The sequence below is a fragment of the Aquarana catesbeiana genome, linkage group LG13, assembly GCF_042186555.1.
Source record: "Aquarana catesbeiana isolate 2022-GZ linkage group LG13, ASM4218655v1, whole genome shotgun sequence".
Lineage (NCBI taxonomy): Eukaryota > Metazoa > Chordata > Amphibia > Anura > Ranidae > Aquarana > Aquarana catesbeiana.
In genome coordinates, this window is record NC_133336.1 from 193,293,171 (window position 1) to 193,308,062 (window position 14,892).

General features: G+C 43.8%; 1 protein-coding gene across 1 annotated transcript in view; it reads left to right on the plus strand.

Moving 5' to 3' along the window:
• LOC141117205 (Fc receptor-like protein 3) overlaps positions 1 to 14,892 on the plus strand; it is an 80,207-nt gene that overhangs the window by 16,545 nt on the left and 48,770 nt on the right. The window contains exon 2 of the mRNA XM_073609915.1: positions 10,933 to 10,953. Within this exon, the coding sequence (XP_073466016.1) occupies positions 10,933 to 10,953 (21 nt within the window). The remainder of the gene's footprint in view (positions 1 to 10,932; positions 10,954 to 14,892) is intronic.

Sequence of the window (14,892 nt, forward strand, 5' to 3'; positions counted from 1 at the left end):
GAGAACACCACCAACCTTCTACAGGTAGCTTTAGCTGAACACTGTGCAGAGCTCGCAAAAAACTAACTTGTAGGTTTAGCTGAACACTGTGAGGTGGACGCACCACACTAACTTGTAGTTTTAGCTGAACACTGTGAGCAGGACGCACTGCACTAACTTGTAGCTTTAGATGAACACTGTGCAGAGGTCTCACTACACCAACTTGTAGGTTTAGCTGAACACTGTGAGCAGGACGCACAGCACTAACTTGTAGTTTTAGCTGAACACTGTGAGCAGGAGGCACTGCACTAACTTGTAGCTTTAGATGAACACTGTGCAGAGGTCTCACTACACCAACTTGTAGGTTTAGCTGAACACTGTGAGCAGGACGCACAGCGCTAACTTGTAGTTTTAGCTGAACACTGTGAGCAGGACGCACTTCACTAACTTGTAGCTTGAGATGAACACTGTGCAGAGGTCTCACTACACCAACTTGTAGGTTTAGCTGAACACTGTGAGCAGGACGCACAGCACTAACTTGTAGTTTTAGCGGAACACTGTGAGCAGGACGCACCCCACTAACTTGTAGCTTTAGATGAACACTGTGCAGAGGTCTCACTACACCAAATTGTAGGTTTAGCTGAACACTGTGAGCAGGACGCACCCCACTAACTTGTAGGTTTAGCTGAACACTGTGAGCAGGACGCACCTCACTAACTTGTAGGTTTAGCTGAAACTGTGAGCAGGACGCACCCCACTAACTTGTAGTTTTAGCTGAACACTGTGAGCAGGACGCACCGTACTAACTTGTAGGTCTAGCTGAACACTGTGAGGTGGACGCACCACACTAACTTGTAGGTTTAGCTGAACACTGTGAGCAGGACACACCCCACTAACTTGTAGGTTTAGCTGAACACTGTCAGCAGGACGTACTGCACTAACTGTAAATAGTCTAGCTGCCTGACTGTGGTACTAATAGGATCAAAAGAACACCAGTCATTTTCTTCAGGTAGCTGTATATACTGTAACAAGACAAGCCTGCCTGTCAGTAGGAAGATAACAGGAACGGATCTAGCTAAACTGAATACAGTGTATATATATATATATGCAACACCTGGGATGTGCAGCTAACTGACTGACTGTTCTGCCTAATCTATCTAACTCAAATCAAATGTCACTGTCTGTCTCTCTCTCTCTCTCAATGAACGCCGGAATACACACTACACAGGGCCGCCGTGCAGGCGGCCTTATATAGTGTGGGGCGTGTACCAAATCCCCTGAGCCATAATTGGCCAAAGCCTCCTTGGCTTTGGCCAATTATGGCTCTCTGTTCAGACGGCGCTGTGATTGGCCAAGCATGCGGGTCATAGTGCATGCTTGGCCAATCATCAGCCAGCAATGCACTGCGATGCCGCAGTGAATTATGGGCCGTGACGCGCCACACGAATTTGGCGCGAATGGCCCATATCGTTCGCAATTCGGCGAACAGACGATGTTCGAGTCGAACATGGGTTTGACTCGAACACGAAGCTCATCCCTACTCAGCAACATGGAAAAAACATATAAAACAAAACCTTAAAACAGTAGCACGTAAACAAACTCTAAGGGGCCAGGATGGGGAGACCACCCTGACCTGCATAACCAAATTCAGTGGACTATCTAGTCCAATACTCCACATACACTTCAATTACCACTTGTAGGGAGGAAGAAAAATGTGGGGGAGGTAAGTGGGTAAACCTGGTGTCTCTCCCTTCCGATAAAAGGTGAGAGAGATATAAGGGCGTGGCCTGGCCGCGGAAGATGATGGCCACTTAATCACAGAGCTCTGCTCCTCCACAATCCTCCTCAGCCTCACCAGCCATAGCACAGCGTCCATCTGCCCTCCAAGTAGGAGGGGGACACACAGGGCACCATACGGACTATGTCCAAAGTGAAACCTAAGCTCAAAGGTCCCTGCAGACTGCTCGATTTCTACATGCAGCCCTTGCAGAAGAACCAAAATGGCGCCGGCCAGGAGTGTGGAAACTCGGAGCGCCCGCCGGACTATACAGCGGCAACAGAGAATTCCTCCATCGACATGGAGGACCCAGCAGATCTCTTCTTTGAGCAGCTACCTTCGCCAGGGGATAGAGGTAAGCGGATTGCTGATTCCTCAGCACACTCCCCTGACAAGCAGCCCCCTTTGAAAAAGCAATATGGCGCTGGGACCTGTAGTCCCACAGCAGAATGTCCAGTCACTCTTCCCCTAGCTGCCTACCCCACCTCTGACAACCCAGAATCTGAACACTCCCTCAAGGCTATGCTGCTCTCCCTACAGGCAGATCTCCACCGTGAACTGAAAGTGTCCATTAACCAGCTGCAGGACAAAGTCACCTGCCTAGAAGACCGTACCGCCCATATTGAGCAGCATTTATCTGAGGCCACTAAAGCTCACAACACAGTAGTGCACACACAAGATGACCACTCTGCGACTATTCAGATGCTACACCTAAAAGTCGCAGACCTAGAGGACAGGTCGTGACGTAATAACATTAAAATCAGGGGGGTTCCAGAGTCTCTGGCCTCCCCTGAAATAGTCCTATATCTGCATCAGCTATTTCACAAACTCATTCCGTCACTGACGACAAATGATGCGCTGATCGACCATGCACACAGGATACACAAGTCACAGCATCTACCGGCTTCAGTCCCCAGAGACATATTAGCAGAAATTAATTTCTTCCACATTAAGGAAAACAGCGAGATCTCTGCGCACCCTCCCGGAGCCCTTTGCTAAAATCTCGCTGTACAATGGTATATCGGCAGCTACCTCCCAAGCACGCAAATCCTTTTATCCTTATCCTACAAAGCTACTGGTCACGTACCATAATCAGCAAGTTTCCATACACACCCCCAAAGATGGGCTCAAGCAACTGAATAACTGGGGCATTATCTCTCGTGATCTCCCATCTACTCCAAAATCAGGGCCACCATTCAGAATCTCCAAACCCTGGGCATCGAAAGCTCCGCCATAATGGTAACATGTCTTGATCCAACACCCTCCATAGAGGAGGGATCTTTCTCAGGCTGGTTTATATTGTTGCTCAACAGATTTTACTAGTGGAGGAGTAGAACCACGTTTGGAACTCTCTCCACACTTCCCAGTTTTAGTGTGCTAGGCACACTTATTTGTCACACTCATTTACTATTCTACACCAACAGTTTTGTATTAACAGTTTTATAAGTTACTTGTTTATAAATACGTCTAACCTTCACTGTTATTGAATAGTTGAGTTGGATCCTCTGTATTTTACAGACTCCAACCCAGACTATACCTATTGTATCAACTGTTTGAGTACCCACAGTAAACTTCCCTTGACCTCTTTCCCCCCTTCCTATCACCCTTGCTTCAGACAGAGACATTTCACCTCGGTACCAACATAAGCATCTAGTCCCTCACTATGTCACTGACGATTACCTCCTTGAATGCGAAGGGGCTTAATAGCCCTTTTAAGCACTCACTATTATGGCAAGAGGCTATGTATCAAAAAGCAGATATACTCTGTGTTCAGAAGACACATTTCTCAGAGGATAAGTCTCCCCAATGTTCCCATAAATTGTTCCCTCACTGCTTCCACGCACGTGCTGATAAGAAAAAAAGAGGAGCCATGATAGCAATTCGATCCTCCATAGCATTTACCCTCAATCATCTCGAACAAGACCCCTCGGGGAGATACCTAATCTTATCTGCCTCCTTCAATAATCAACACCTTATGATTGTAAATATATACGCTCCAAATATCCGACAAAGGTCCTTTTACAAATCTATAATCCAAAAAATCCAACACCACACCAGAGACCGAATTATAATATGTGGAGACTTCAACGAAGTCATAGACCCCCAGTTGGACTCCTCCAATATCAAACGTAGAAAATCCACGGCTCTGTCATCTATAATCTCTCTCAAAGACTTTTACGACCCTTGGAGATGTCAACATGGTACTGAGAGGGACCACTCTTTCTTCTCAAACACCCAAAACTCATACTCCAGGATAGACTTGTTCCTGACCTCCAAGGCACTATTACAAAAAATCTCTCGATCTAGGATCGGAGTCATTACCTGGTCAGACCATGCCCATTATCCCCAGAACACCTAGACACACTCCATGGCTCTTGAATGCATCATTACTTAGTGCCACGGAGACTCGGGAACAGGTACGTTCTGAGATCTCTGCCTTCTTTAACTCTAACACAGGGTCCGTTTCCAACCCTGTGATCCTTTGGAATGCCCATAAATCAGTATTAAGAGGAATATTCCTAAAGTTGGGTGCCCAGGAAAAAAAGAAAAAAACTATGACCTTTAACTCTCTCTCCTTGACCGTATCAAAACACTTGAAGCCCTAAACAAAGAAAACCCTACACAAAGCATTACGGACGAAATCAGGAAAGTAAGAAACTAATTAAGCTCCTACTTAGCTCCTACTTACAAAGAGGCCAAAGAGACAATGATTTCTATCTTAGGCGCCTTTGCCTCTCTTGGTACTCCCAAGGTAATAAACCCGGTAAATTTCTAGTGGAGCAATACAAACGTAGGGTCGCGCAAACCAGAATCCCGTTCCTTTTAGACGAACAGGGACATAAAATGACAAACCAAAAAAAGACAAAGCTGACGGCTTTAGCTCATTCTATTCTAGGTTATACAACCTCTCGCAGTCCACATCCAAGCCCAATCCTACCTCCCAACAAATAAATGATTTCCTAACCCCTCTCCAACTCCCTACCATTACCCCGACACAGCTCAAATACCTTTCCCAACCATTCACACATCAAGAAATCTCTAAAGCTATCAAAGATCTCCCCCTTCATAAAGCACCAGGACCAGATGGCTTTATAAATGAATATTACAAATCCTTCCAAGACCAATTAGTACCCCATCTATGTAATACCTTTAATAAATTTCTAACAACTGGAGAAATACCATGGGAATCCCTTGAAGCGGTGATAACTACCATACATAAACCTGGTAAACCCTTCCAAGATCCAGCTAACTATAGGCCCATTTCACTTCTAAACACCAACCTCAAAATTTACACCAAATTATTAGCCACACGTCTTGCTGAGTATATGCCCACCCTCATCCACCCAGATCAGGTGGGATTTATTCCCTGTAGACAAGCCTCAGATGCCACTCGTAGGTTCATAGACCTCATACATTGGACAGAGCATCACCAAACGCCTTCTCTGCTGATCTCTTTAGATACAGAGAAGGCGTTTGATTGAGTTAACTGGCTATATCTAGATTTGGTCCTTCAGAAATTTGGCATACAGAGCCCCTTTCTCCAAGCGATTTTAGGCCTCTATTCTACACCTAGAGCGAAGGTATTGACCTCTGGCATGCTTTCCACCCCTTTCCCTATTACTAACGGGACTAGGCAAGGGTGTCCCTTATCGCCCCTAATATTTGCAATTATCATTGAGCCCTTAGCTCAAGCCATACGAGCACCCCCCCGCATCTTTGGATTACCAATCGGCCAACACTCACATAAGATCGGCCTATATGCCGATGATATAATAATATGGCTCACAGACCCCCTGAAATCTCTTCCACCTCTTTGTGATCTCCTACACCAGTTTAGTCAGGTCTCCAAGAAAAAATTGAACCAATCTAAGTCAGCTATGTTGGGTGTTTCTTTACCGCCACATCTCAAGACGGCTATCACCATGGTCTCTCCCTTTTCCTGGGCCCCCAACTCATCCATGTCGTATCTGGGTATAAATTAACATCCCCTTCAAGTGTACTTCTATGCACCAATCTCTCTATCCTGATCCAGAAACTCCAGGATGTATCCAAATCACTACTCAATGTCTGTACCTCTTGGGCAGGGCGCATAGCCCTATCCAAGATGTTTCTACTACCCCACATTCTGTATTTCTTCAGGACACTTCCATTACCTATACTTCAATCGGATGTAGCCAAACTACAAAGGATCCTTAATCACTTAAGCACGTAAGCCCCGCATTAAATCCTCCTTACTACAAATCCCCAAAACATATGCTGGACCTGGAGTGCCAGACCTCAGATCCTACTACAAGGCAACTATACTCGACCAGGCCAAAAAACTCTGGGACTCTACCTCTACACAGCTCAGGACTCAAATTGAAGCTTTAGCCCTGAACCAAAGCCCTGAACCAAAGCCCTTCATCGATTCTAGCAGCTACGTGGATTGGATACCATCCCCCTCGCTCCTTTTTACCAACTGTTAATGCTACAATATCCACGTGGAAAGCAATCATCCAAACCTCTTTGGGGCTACATACTCAAGCACTGCATCAGCTACCATTAGCTACCTTGCCTCTCCTCTCAACGGACTTACCTCTGCACAGATGGGTTTCACTAGGTATCCAAAAAATAGGAGACCTGTACCAGAACTCTCAGCTTATATCCTTCCAACAACTTAAAGAGAGCTTTGCCCTCCCCAATAAGGGTTTCTACATCTACCTAAGAATCCGCCACATCCTTGCAGCTACTTTGACTTCACTCAACACTCTGACCATAGACCTCTTATCCTTCTTCAACCTAACCAATAACAAAACACGTGGCATCTCATACCTCTATAGACTGCTTATAAAGCCTAAACAGGATGGAAAATCCTTAGCTATATCTCTCTGGGAATCCACCCTATGATGTGAACGTCCTCCTTCCCTCTGGTATCAAGCTATAAGCACCCCCAGCATATATTCCAGAAACATTTCTCATTGGGAGACTCTATTAAAAATCCTCTACTGCTGGTACTATACCCCGGTGAAATTAGTCTGAATGTTCACATCCCATTCGAGGAAATGCTGGAGGAACTGTGATATGGAAGGACATATCTTTCACATTTGGTGGGAATGCCCGTCCATTACTATATTCTGGACGGATGTCTCCAACCTCATTAAAGATGTAACTAAAGTATCTATCACATTAAAGCGGGGGTCCACCTATCTATCGCTTTTTTTTTTTTTAGTTCATTCACAAACTTTTCTTCTCAGCATTACATACTCACATATTGTGTGTAATATGTCTGCCTGTGTCAGATTTCGTCGGAAAGAATAACTTATATTATTCACTGCAGGCGGTTTCCATCTTCATTGTGGGCATTTGAAGCCCACAAGCATTTATTTCCTGGATGTGGTGAATGCTGTGCTCCCAGCATTCACCACTCGTTCCCGCACATGCTCAGTGGCATCCTGGGAAGCCCAAGACTAGCTCCCAGGAGTCTGGGAGAGGCTAGAAACACGCCTACTCCCACGGGAGGAGAACCAGGAAGTGCAAAGAAGAATAGAAAAATAAAAGGTAATTGCGGCGATTTAAATTTTTTTAAACGGCATGTCAGCATCTAGGCAAGGAAGAGAATACATACAGATATTGTTCAAAATTTGGGTGGAACCCCGCTTTAACTTCTCGGATGGCTCTCTTCGGACTGGGACTATCAAACTGGCACACAAAATTTCACCCCATTATCACACATATCCTAATTGCTGCTCGCCTCTCCATTGCTAGATTCTGGAAATAGACCAGTGCACCCACTCTGAACCATACTACTAATATCCTAAATGATCATCTCTCTATGGAACTCCTATTTGCCAAATCACAGATGAAAGTGAATCAATTCTATGATCACTGGCAATATTGGCTGTCAGTTCCCCGAGCTGCACTGTGTTCTTAACCACTTGCATGGCCACCAGTTCCTTTTTATTATCTGATGACCCTACCTGTAGAGGGTCATCTATCTGCCTAATCGCCCGCCCCGAATTGAGTCATCCAGGAAAGACCACTGCTTACTGTACACTGTAGAGCATAAGATGATATTGCTAAAAGCCCACACACGGTCTCACTCTATTCCATTACAACTTTCCTGATCTCCTTCTTTCCCCTCCCTTATCCCTATTACCCCTCCCGTTAAAGAAAAAATGACCCTACATACTAGACCCTTACTATTTTGGGTCAGACCTGATACTGTCAATCTCCTTGTACTGTTTGCAACTTCTCTGCTACAATTGTTGTACCATAACTAAGTGTCTCAATAAAGAACATATAAAAAAAAAAGTGAGATATATATATCTTGACAAGAGCGGCTGTGGGTGGGGGGTTGTTCAAGCGGGTTAGAAGAGACATTTGCTAGAGACCTAAATGCTAAGTTCAATGTCAAAAATAGTGAATAATAGAAAAAATTAAACAAATTGTACTGGAATTCCAACCATCCTCCATGTGTAGGACGTGTGACGATCACTTCTGACCAGCCAGAATCAGGCGACCTGATCTCTAGAGTGTTGGCGGTTCCTCCTGTCCTGTTGAGGTGATGGGGTAGCCCAGATTGGGGTTGGGCGAGGAGTTGAAGGGAGCCTCGGCGCACTCTGAAGTTCCAGAAGGCCCAATTTTCGTAAGAATTTCCTTGCCATCAGTGACCCTAGTGGCGGTATAGCTGGTGCCATTATGGGGGATAGAAAGCTTAAACGGAAACCTCCATCTGTAGCGGATCCTAGCCGATTGCAGGTTTGAAGTGACCCCCTTCATCCGTCTCCTTTTCTCGAGGGTCGCTGGGGAGATGTCTGGGTATATTTGAACCATGATCCCATCTAGCTGGATGCGAGGGGTGTTACGGGATGCTCGAAGGACTTCCTCCTTCACTAGAAAGTCTTTCAGGTACATCACAATGCCCCTAGGGGGGTTTTCAGGCAGCGGTTTGGGTCTTAAGGCTCTATGTATCCTGTCGCATATGAATGAGGCCTCAGGCTGGTCTGGAAGCAAGGAGTGAAACAGTCTCTTAATGGCCTCTGATAAGTCAGTGACTGTTTCTGGCACTCCGCGGACCCTGATGTTGCTTCTTCTGTTAGTGTTGTCTAGATCTTCAAGGTGATTTTGCAATTGAAGAACTTTGTCTGAGAGAACCTAATGTTTATTGCGGAGGTCTACATAAGCAAGATGTAATTCATCATGTTTGATTTCTAAAATGTCCGTCCGCCCCCCTAGTGCTGCAATCTCCTGGGTCAGAGTCTTGGTGGATTTGTGTAATTTCACCTGGAATTTGTGTGCTAGTCTGTCATAAATAGTGGACAAACTGTCCTCCAGGTCAGCTTTAGTGAGATGAGGGGTGTACTCACTCTGCTCTGAAGAGGCTGTAGGAGAGGCCGCTGGATCAGGGATGTCTGGAGGAGCACGCTTCGGCTGGGCGCCATCTTGTGACATCGCAGTCTGTTCCCGTACCCAAAGGAGGTAGTTTGTTAGGGACCGCTGAGCGGATTTTTGTTTGTATTTTTGGATGTCGACATGCACGCAGGTCCTGCAGGGGTGCTGGGGCTGTCAGGGAGAGAATTGTGTGCTATAAAGCCCTGGGGAGTTAGTTTAGGTCTCGGCTTCCCTCTGAGCTCTGACTCTGACTTTAAGCATTATTAAAATCACTGCTCCTGAAAAAAACTGCCATTTTTAAAACTCTTTTTTGCATTGATAAATGTCCCCTGGGGCAGGACTCAGGTCCCCGTGCCGTTTTTTTCAATGATTTTTATCTATATTGCCGGGATCCGGGCAATACATTACAGCCACAAGCAGTTTTGAATTAAATTTTTAAGTTTAGAAATGTCCTTTTGCTGTGGTACTGTTCTAAACATGGGAACGATGCGCTACTTTACAGGCATACTAAGGACACCCCCAGGCACGATATTTAAAGGAATATTTCATTTTTATTGTTTTACTTTAAGCATTATTAAAATCACTGCTCCTGAAAAAATGGCCGTTTTTAAAACTTTTTTTTTGCATTGATACATGTCTCCTGGAGCAGGAATCTCCTGGTCCCCATACACTTTTTATGGCAATAACTTGTATATAAGCCTTTAAAATGAGAACTTTTGATTTTTTATGTTCATGCCCCATAGACTTTAACGTTGTTCACGTGCTCGTACAAATTTCTTGCTTGTTCGCAAGTTCTGGTGCGAACCGAACCGGGGGTGTTCGGCTCATCCCTATTTTCTAGGTTGCTGCCAGTGGGGCCGGACGGTGCACCTGTGTCTTCCACCTGCACCTAAACACGAAATCCTAATGCACCAAGGTTAAATGCTTGGTGTGCTTGAGGACTTAATACCTACAAGAAAAAGTGTGGGTGATGGTCACATTCAACCCAACTTGTTCCATAGCTTCTCCAAGGCACGCCTTCAGTTCTTCACCCTTCTAGTGTCAGGAAGATACCCCAACATTTATATCCACAAATGGAGCACAGACACCTTCATACAATAACCACGGACTGTGTCAATTGTCCAAGAACAAGATGGGAGGTGTGAAAGTTGTGGAACCACCCTGTTCTCATTACATAATTCCATTCTTGATGTCAAAAAGGCTTCATAGGTATTATTTCTTAAAAGGACATGGCTGAGTGTGTGAATTATTGTCAAAAAGCAGGGTATAGATGGTAAAAACGCCTAACATATGGAAGACAGGTGGTGCAAAAGGCCCTCAACCCTGTTTAGGGTGGTTGTTCCAGTTTGATGTAGATGGCCTCCTTCATGTTTCGTAAGAATGGTTGTCCTCTCTGTCCCTCCATAATGCTTGTAAACTTCCCTGAAATCCAGGCATGTCTTCACAACACATTATACTAGCACTTGTGACCGCACATGCCCATATATGACAATATGTAGTGATAATGGCACATCTATTTGTAGCTCTATATGGGAGCGTTTATAGAGGGTGATAATGCTGCCACATCAATCCTAGAGTGCATGCAAATACAAAAGTGTGAGGTTGTTTTAAAATCAAGTTTTTTCATGCACGAGCAAGAGGATGAGTGGCAGAAAAAATAGTTAAAGAAAAAAGGTAATATATATTTTTATTTTAAAGATGAGGACCTAGACACTTTACTATCCACTGTGAAAGAAACACTCCAATGTATTAATTAAATTAATAGGATTTTTCTTATTAAAATCTTTTTTTTGTTTCTTTTACAGTGCTGATTTTGGGGAAAACAGGTAAGTGGACATGAATTGCTGGGATGATTTTTCCTATGCCTAGCTCTCAGTGATCCCTCATTTGGAGGGACCGTCCCGCTTTTGTAACTAAATCCCTCTGTTTCTCTTTCCTGCCTAAATTTCCCTCTCTTTTGCTCTGGTGTATAGAAAAAGTTATTCCTTTTGAAATAAACTATTCAATCATCCTTTAGATCAGCCTTTCTCATTCTTTTTTTCCCAAAGGAACCCCTAAGATAAATTTTAAGTCTCGAGGAAACCCTACTTAAACCAATTCATCAGTGGTCAGTCGAACAAATGGTCCTAGTGTAGGCAGGTTGCCTACAGTATGTTAGTTAGGCAGTTGGCTGGCTCAGGCAAGGAAGGGGTTAATACTGTTTCTGGTGTTTCCCAGTCTTTTGTGGGCCCTGCCCTCTCCCCTTCACTGTAAATAAAAGGGAGAAGGGCTCTGTAAAGTGGGGTGCTGCTGCCTGCATGGGAGAAAGACAGGACATGCCTAAGGATATGATCTTCAGCTACTCTCCAAAGTTCCCACTCAGAAGAACGTCTGCAGAGGAGGACTGCTGCGCCTTGCAGTCCATCAGAAAGCACAGGGAGTCCAGAGATCTGCCCAATTCTGGAGAACACCAGGTATTACACTACCCAGGTATGCCTGGATAGTGTAATAGAGATAGTTAGGGGACACTCTAATGTATTTGTTCACACTGGACTGTATTGCCAAAGCATATCAGTAACTGTTAGAAGCCTGGTCTGAAGTTATTTAAAGGGGTGCACGATGGTACAAGATGTATGAAAGAACTAGGGTCAGTAATGCACATATAATATGTGTAAAACCACTACTACAAGGTTAACTTGGCAGGACAAGTTGGTAGAAGAATGAGTTGCTATGGGAAACCACAAACTAGTGCAAAGTACATTGCAGCCAGTCGTAAAGTGTGGTACCAATGGCAGTGAGTCCACTAAGGGCGCATGGGCGCCACCCCCTCTCTCCAGCCACTCCTCTCTGTGTATAATGGATAGATTCATGCATTGCACAGTGGCTGCGTTTGATAGGTACAGTGAGGCTGCAATTGATGTGTTTTTTTCAGAATTATTCCGTTTGTGCCCCCCCCCAAAAATGTTGAGCACCAGAGGTACCTAGTGTAGGTGACAGGGCCTCTGGTAGCAAGGGGGTCAGTGTTCTGGCTTCCTCCCTAGAGGTCGGTTTCCCAAAGCAACTGGTACTAAATCAATGTTAGCAAGTGCATACATGAGGTCCATGCTAAGTGCATTGTGGGACCCTATTCTGTCACTGAAAGTGAAGTGACAGAGGTACACTGGACCAGTAGAGAGGGCATGGGCTCAGCAGTGTCCCTCCTAAATACAACATACATTAGGCAACAGTGTGTAGTGACACAGGACAGCACTTTTCAGAGTGACTATATTTTTATTACTGCACACAGTGGTATGTTTCATCTCTAAGTCAGGGTACCACCATAATGTTAGATTTTCACATGAATGCGGCCCCTTCTGGTCCTGGGCATTGATGAGCACATACATGAGGAAAGGTACCCCCATGTGCTAGGTGAGTAGGCCCTGCCCATGCTTATATTGGTCGTCAGAGAAAGAACGTCCCTTACATTGGTGATCAGTGGTCAGAATGTTCCTTACAATGGTGGTCAATGAGAAAAATGCTCCTTACATTGGTGGCCAGTGGGAATAATGTCCCTTACATTGGTGGTCAGTGGGAAGAAATCTTATTACTTTTGTGGTCAGTTAGAAGAATGCCGCCTTAATTGTTGATCAGTGGGAAGAATGCTCCTTGCATTGATGTTCAATGGGAAGAATGCTCCTTACATTGGTGATCAGTGAGAAGAATGCTCCTTACATTGATGGTCAATGGGAAGAATGCGCCTTACATCGGTGATCAGAATGTCACCCATACATACAGCCAAAAAGATCTTTGGTGTCTTGCTGCTGGCTTTGCCAAGTGGTGTTGGCCCCTGAACTGTGTAGGCACCACCAGATAAGGGCACACAGCTCACTGAACCCCTTGCATCCTAAGCAGGAACCCTGGCTAAGAATAGCTGCTTTATATTATTGCATTGGCTAATTCTAAATGCTAATATAAAGGAAAAGAAGCAGTCAAAAAGCCCTGTGGGGTTTTAATGACCATTCTTGCACTTTAATTTGTCATGACGATCTTATCAGGGTATGACACAGGGTGTGTCCTTTGCCCAAATATTCTGCGCTAAAAGGTTTTTCTTTTGCCCATCTTAGAAGGTTGGGAGATATATCTATTTACCACAATTGGGAAACCACAATTGCCCACCATATTATAACACAAATATGTCTATTCCATTATATTTTTCTTGTTAAATGTATTTATTTATTGAGTTTTCAAAAAGAAAAAAGAAAAGAATACAATACATGGATACATAGTATACATTCAAGATGCTTTACAGTATAATATTATGTATAGAACCGTCTTACAATTATGATTACATTATACACATTGTAAAGTAAGGCATAGGAATAAAGATAAACATTAAATGGTCAGACTAACTATAATTGTCTGGTTGTAGGGTGAGCAGTAAGAGAGTATAATAAAGAGTACGTATCTCTTATTTACATACTGCATATACCATAGAGAATAGTAAAATAGGGGAGGGGAAGAGAAGAAAGAAAGAAGGAAGAGGATATCCGGGGTGGCGTCCTGGCTCGCGGCAGATATACACTTTTAATTAGTGAATATACTATATAACCTAGTGCGTTAGTAACAAAGATTGGTCAAAGTCGGCGGGGAAATAGTGTTTAACCCATGGTTGCCAGATCTTACAAAATGTATTGATCTTATTCTCTTTAATAGCTGTCATCTTTGCGTGTATGAGTGCTTTGTTCATTCTGTGTTTCGCCTCGTTTACAATTAGAGTTTGAGACTTCCATGCCTTGGAAATGGTTTGTTTAGCTGCAGTACTAAGTTGAATAAACAAATGAAATTGAGTGTGAGTGAGCATAGCAGGTTTTAGGTTTAGGAGAGCCATAGTGGGATCTGGAGGAATTGTAATTTCCAAGGCTTTAGAGGCCATAAGAAATATGTTCTTACAGAACTCTTTGACAACTGGAGATTGCCACCATATGTGGTAGTGTGTACCTGGCATATCACATCCTCTGAAGTAATTAGGTGAATATGTGGAGACAAATTTAGCTATTCTAGCTGGTACCATGTACCATCGTGTTAAGACCTTGTAATTTGTTTCTACAGCAAGACAGTTAGGAGAGGAAGTTTTGGTGGCTAACCATATATTAGACCAATCTTTATTATCTAGTTTTTGATTAATATCCTGTGCCCATTTAATAGCGTATGAGGGTAGAAATTCACTGGAGGTCACATTGAGTTGATTATATAATAATGAAATAAGTCCTCTAATGTGTGGATCGCTTATACAAATACGCTCAAATTGAGTCATTTGTTTGAGAGTAGAACCTGTACTAAGAAATGGTTTGTAGAAATTTTTAATCTGTAAATAACGAAATATTTCTTTTTTAGGTAATCCATAGGTTTCACATAGTACAGGAAAGGTATGGATATTGGATGAAGAAGATAGATTGTATAAGCGGGTAAGGTTCATAGTGGACCATACAGAGAATGATCTTGGAAATTTCCAAGCAGGATAAAAGGCTGGGTTATTGAGGAATGAAAGCAGGGGATTATGTGGGGATTGGAGATTATGCAGACATTTAAATTTATCCCAAATAGTCAAGGTTTGTTTTGTTATGGGATTAGAAAGATGAACTCTATCAGCGGGGTTGAGCCATAATATATTTGCCACTGAGATAACTGAGATAGGGTCGCTGTCTACCAATTCGACAGCTACCCATATGGGTGTTTCAACCGTAGCGTGATATTTGGGAAGAAGTGCAATCTGCGCAGCGTTGAAATAAGAGGAAAAGTTGGGTATC